This window comes from Haliotis rubra, unplaced genomic scaffold (genome assembly GCF_003918875.1).
Source record: "Haliotis rubra isolate DU_JTF1 unplaced genomic scaffold, ASM391887v1 Scf1391, whole genome shotgun sequence".
Classification (NCBI taxonomy): domain Eukaryota; kingdom Metazoa; phylum Mollusca; class Gastropoda; order Lepetellida; family Haliotidae; genus Haliotis; species Haliotis rubra.
This window is the reverse complement of record NW_025765327.1, coordinates 67,209-73,399: the sequence shown is the minus strand read 5'-3', so window position 1 is coordinate 73,399 and position 6,191 is coordinate 67,209. Positions and strand designations below refer to the sequence as shown.

At 37.8% G+C, this 6,191-nt stretch overlaps 1 protein-coding gene across 1 annotated transcript; it reads right to left on the bottom strand.

The window, feature by feature from the left end:
* Window positions 1-609: 609 nt before the first annotated feature.
* On the bottom strand, window positions 610-2,301 carry LOC124268584. The gene is given in 6 exon segments (XM_046703579.1): window positions 610-797; window positions 912-1,149; window positions 1,247-1,274; window positions 1,276-1,409; window positions 1,511-1,726; window positions 2,287-2,301. Coding segments are annotated over 6 exon segments (819 nt in total).
* Between the last annotated feature and the right edge of the window lie 3,890 nt (window positions 2,302-6,191).

Genomic DNA, 6,191 nt, shown 5'->3' with positions numbered 1-6,191 from the left:
TGACTCACAATGACTTAGTATTAAGCATAGCGGAGTGATGCCCCCTTATCTTTATAAGCGTACATGACCTTTTTGTAGCCATTTGACGTCATAGCAAAAAAACATTTTCAACACATATTGCGAGTCATTTTTAAGATTGAGTGTATAACGTTAAACATAGGCACACAAACTAATTTAATACATACCTATGTTGTTCAGGTATCAGGCAGAATTTTGTTCGCTCACACTTTCCGTAAAGATGCCAAATTGAAAATATAGTAGCACAGTACTTTTATCAGTACAGGATAAAAAGCAGAGAAATTTACTGTTTTTAACGCACAACAAAATTAGGGGTAACATTTAGCAGTGTCTATTTTCCAAACTGAGTTTATACCATGAAATAGGACATTTAATACTCTACATTTCTGTGTAATTTCATAGCTGTAGGTAGATCCAGTGCTGTGCAAACGAAATTCTGGCGCAATGTTCACTTTTCCAGGAAGTTAATGACGCTCTAATGATACCCCATGACCTTCATTAAGTTAATGACGTGCTAATGACAACATGTCATTAAATCCATAGTACAACAGAATTTAATGACACATTACTTAATAAACGTTTAATGGCTCCTTAATGCTTCATTAAAGTTTGATACAACCGGGTCCAGGTCTTCCGCGATTGGTGGCGTGACAGTTGACCCCAGGCCAGCAACTGGGGTACCTGGGGTACATACAGGGCTTCTTTGTGAAGGAGGTTCACCAAAAGGAAGAACTGAAGGTTCCTTTTGCCGGCCGCCTGGTTGACCTTCTTGTGCCATCCTGAAACAGAGAAATAAAAAGATTAGACTCACATAACATCAGAAATTGTTATATGGCAAACTGTAAACGCAACTTAGTGTTAAAATTTTGAACAAAATTTATATGGGAACTTACCTTCACAATCGTTGTTGGTCCTCACTGTCATGCCATACACGGACCAGCTGGTGATTGGCCAAACAGTTGAACAAAGCCAGGTGTTCTCTGCATAGGTGAAAAGGGGGCACAGGCTCGTGTCTTCTGTTGTGGCTTTGATGGCGACAAACTGGTCAGGAATGTGGCGGTGATGCAAGTAAGGAAATGCTATCAGCTTCTTGATTGTCCTATAGGATTCCTGTCCTTTGTGGAATTCGTTCTGCAAATAAACAGAATATTTATGAATATATATGACATATGAACTACATGAGTTTGCTGATTATTGTCTCACTAGTAACACACTGGAATATACTTACATCAAGACCAAGGGCTTGCACTTTTCCGGATTGCCTGCTCCCAGTGAAATAAGCATCCTCTGATCTCGACCATGGGTAGTAGCCCTCGGACGGCCTGCCATACCCCGCGCTCGACACACAGTGACTCCAGCCCTCCCATTTCTTCTGCAAGCGTAGAGAACACCTGGAAAAGGATATTTATTTATTAATATATCTATAAATGACCAATTTTGTTTTAATTTAGTTAATGCGAAATTTAGAGTAGATTGTCATAGAAAATGTTCAAAAGCAACTTACCTTCCTGTAATCAATTTCTTGACGACGGGACATGAAAGCATATGCCGTTGGGACTTGTTTCAACTCTCCGTTTTCGCCTAGGATGAAGACATGAATGGTATATAGTTGTTTGAAAGGTTGTCTGACAACTCTGAAGGTCCTGGCCATATACCATGTTTTGGCTTTCTTCATCAATTGCAGTTGTTCCGTTGTAGCGGAATTGTTCTAGTATCGCAGAGATTGAAAAGTATTGTATAAGTCATAAAAATATGTAATAAATCAAAATAGTTACCTGTATTGCAAGTCCTGTGTTGCCATCGGTCACAAAAGTCACACTGCAGGCACTTTTGTCTTTCGCGGCATCTCAATGAGCAGTAAACGCAAGAATCGGACACGTTATCCATGAAGAACAAATTATGAATCATGTCCTTCAGATAATGTCTTTTATAAGATTATACGCAAGGTGAAGATAACAGTATACGGTGCAGTTAACGTTGAGTGAACGCAATCAGTGTCAAGTAAGAGCATACGCTTAAGACAACGTACATTAATTCGCTCACGATAATCCGTTCAAAGAAATATTAAAACAACATATTCACTTTAATCGCTCAGTGAGACTTGCGTAAAATAACAGTTTAATTTTAGAGCTGAAAGAATGTTTTAGTTTTCATAATGTTAGCAGAATTCACTCTGTGAAAGGTGGTTAATGTGTGTTGAAAATCTTGACAAATGTTCCACACATGGAAACATGCGAAAAGATGAAGGACGACATTATTTTTCGTTACTTGAAACTTGGGCATAACAAAGGTGAAACATGAATTCTTTATATTGGATTTATGTGCTATTCTTGTATTGAATTAATGTGTCAATTCTGTGGATACGATACAACGAAATGTAAGTACACGTTTTACTATAGTATTGTTTTGCAATTGATCTATTAGATTCTTAAAAGAATTACATAAAATGTCCTCTACCATGGGATCTCCGTGATCAGCACACTTGCATGTTCACTTGCCTCTCATCGACACTAATATTCGCTTATATATTTTCAAAAATTGATATTACATGTAAACACATATGAGTAATATGTTTTCGTCATTTATGTTAAAGGAACTTTAATTCATATGTCAATGTAGAAATATTTACTTCTCGGGGCCGGTTTGGGTCAAATATCAGGGGCCGGTTCGGGTTAAATATCAGGGGCCGGTTCGGGGGTAATTCACAAACATAAACACGATCTCGGAAGCGTGATAAAAATACAAAGTCCTCGATCGTTTACGACCTGACTATTACAATAGCCCCATTTTTTTAAAGAAGACTCGTCCCAAGTTAACATAGTTACATTAATACAGCTATATAATCCTATTTTTTCCTCTCTTGCAGTTTGCCCTTACAGTTACAAGGTGAGCATAAAAGACGAACCTTGTTTTGTTGCATAACAATACAATTCAAACAATACAATTATGCATTTCTGATAAATACATGTTACATAATATCATGTACATACATTAATAATTCCTTACCTTGTGTTAATTCTTATGCACATTTCATATACTTACACATATCCAGTGAATATGAATATATATCCAAGAAAATATAGATCACCTCTCATTTTAAATGTCACAATGAGGTAACCCAATACTGGTATGTTCCATGAACATATTGTCCATCATCAGTCTGTACTACACAGTTCTTCATCTTTCAAAAACACTCTTGTCCTGCAAACACAGTTCATTAGTCCTTGAATTGCTCCTGCTCAGTACTTTCCAGGTTATGGTGCCGTCGGTTTCCCACATGAATTGGAGACACAAGAACACATCTCCAGGAAATCAAAAGAGAAAAGATAAGAAGACGGAAAGAAATGTGATAAGAACATCAGAGAAAATGAAAAAAATTGAAATTCTCCACACTGAGACACAGTATGCACCCTGTGTCTCATTTATCCTATGCCCGTTGGCTGCCACTGCCCTGAGACATGCTTTTAATAAAAGCATCAGCTGCTCAACGCTGGTCCAACTGTTGCTGAAAACACCTCCCCTCAGCTGACTGCAGCACCGCCATCGCCTCCCAGCCTTTGGCGATGAATTCATCCAGCTGGGGCCTGTAAGTTGGGATGTCTTGGCAGGATGGCCACTGCGCCCCAGGCCGAGTAGCAAGGGCCTGTTGCAGGATAGTGTTGCGCTTCCGAAGAGCTGCAATTTCCATCTGCAGATCAGACACAGTTTCTTTTTTGTCCCCCGCCGCAGCGCGGAACGGGGGACTATGTATTCAGCAGCGTCCGTACGTCCCGATTCTTGTTAACGCGATATCTCATGAACTGTTGTACCCAATGTCTTCAAATTTGTTGTCAGCCTACATTGGGGGATTACACATACACCAGTTGATTTGCGTGATCTTGACCTTATTTTCAAGGTCACCACGACACTTTGACCACTTTTCCAACTCTTGTTCAGGCGATATCTCATGAACTGTTGTACCCAATGTCTTCAAATCTTGTGTCAGCCTACATTGGGGGATTATACATACACCAGTCGATTTGCGGGATCTTGACCTTATTTTCAAGGTCACCACGACACTTTGACCACTTTTCCAACTCTTGTTCAGGCGATATCTCATGAACTGTTGTACCCAATGTCTTCAAATATTGTGTCAGCCTACATTGGGGGATTACACATACACCAGTCGATTTACGTGATCTTGACCTTATTTTCAAGGTCACCACGACACTTTGACAACTTTACCATATCTTGTTCAGGCGATATCTCATGAACTGTTGTACCCAATGTCTTCAAATTTGTTGTCAGCCTTCATTGGGGGATTACGCAGACACCAGTCGATTTGCGTGACCTTGACCTTATTTTCAAGATCACCACGACACTTTGACCACTTTTCCAACTCTTGTTCGCGCGATATCTCATAAACTGTTGTACCCAATGTCTTCAAATCTTGTGTCAGCCTACATTGGGGGATTATACATACACCAGTCGATTTGCGTGATCTTGACCTTATTTTCAAGGTCACCACGACACTTTGACCACTTTTCCAACTCTTGCTCAGGCGATATCTCATGAACTGTTGTACCCAATGTCTTCAAATCTTGTGTCAGCCTACATTGGGGGATTATACATACACCAGTCGATTTGCGTGATCTTGACCTTATTTTCAAGGTCACCACGACACTTTGACCACTTTTCCAACTCTTGTTCACGCGATATCTCATGAACTGTTGTACCCAATGTCTTCAAATCTTGTGTCAGCCTACATTGGGGGATTATACATACACCAGTCGATTTGTGTGATCTTGACCTTATTTTCAAGGTCACCACGACACTTTGACCACTTTTCCAACTCTTGTTCAGGCGATATCTCATGAACTGTTGTACCCAATGTCTTCAAATATTGTGTCAGCCTACATTGGGGGATTACACATACACCAGTCGATTTGCGTGATCTTGACCTTATCTTCAAGGTCACCAGGACACTTTGACCACATTTCAAACTTATTTAAACACGATATCTCATATCAGTGGCAAACACTTGTTTTAGAAGTAGTTTTTTATTCATTCAAAGTCAGTAGATACAAGTATACAAAGTACATGATGCAACAACACTTGTACACCGTAGAACAGAAATTCATATGGGTTGGCATTACACATGTTGGGATCTTCATTAGGCTGGGAATGTGTGCAGTAGAGATGACCATTTTCTGTCAAATTGTAATATGTTTTGATTCTTACTGGCAATAAACTTTTCTGTCTTGAAAATATCACTCAATATTTTTACAAATGTATCCAGTGATAACTATTTTTTTTAATACTTGATATATGGATATATTTTTTACTGGCAAGAAGTATGTGATTCATAAGGTCGTTATTATTTCCACCAATTAAGACTGTATATTTTGTCAGGGTAAAATTTTCTGATGATTTATCTTCAATATATTCTTTCAGTTTCAGCCAGAACGTTTTCACACACTCACAGTCCCAATAAACATGTATCAAATTTTCATCATCTACTAATTTCATTCTCAATAATTTTCTTTGTGTAGACAATATTGTGGATAAATTTAAACTGGAAGTCAATCAATTTAGTATCTTTGTACATCTTCTATATTTTCTAAAAATATCTTGCCATGGAATTGCAATATCAAAGATATTTTGCCATTTTTCACATGTTGAAGGTAGGTTTTCAGTAGTTATAAGTTTATCATAGAAATATCTGGATCTCTTTGGTGCTGAAAGTAAATCTATCAGTGATGTGTTAAGATAATGATTATGAACAATCAATAAATTCTTTCTTATAGTTTCTTTCCATTTTTTGGGTATATTTGAAAGAACCTGATAATAGTCAAGAATTGTGCCTTTAATTTTGTAAGTTTTCTTAAGTTCACTAAATGGCAAAATACCTTGATCATTACACAAGTCTCTTATAGAGTGAATTCCTTTGAGATGCCAATGTCTTATAATGAAATTACTATTTTGGAATTGGTGATTGAACCAAAGGGGTTGGGATAAGATTTGATCAATATCTGTAAAATCAGTTTTATAGAATATTCCCCATGCAGCTAATACATCTTTCCAATAGGGATTCATAATACTGACATAATTTTCAATATTGGCTCCAAGCAGAAATATATCTTTAAATGGAAAGATACTAGGGCTAGAATTGCTATTATTTTGAAGATATTGAT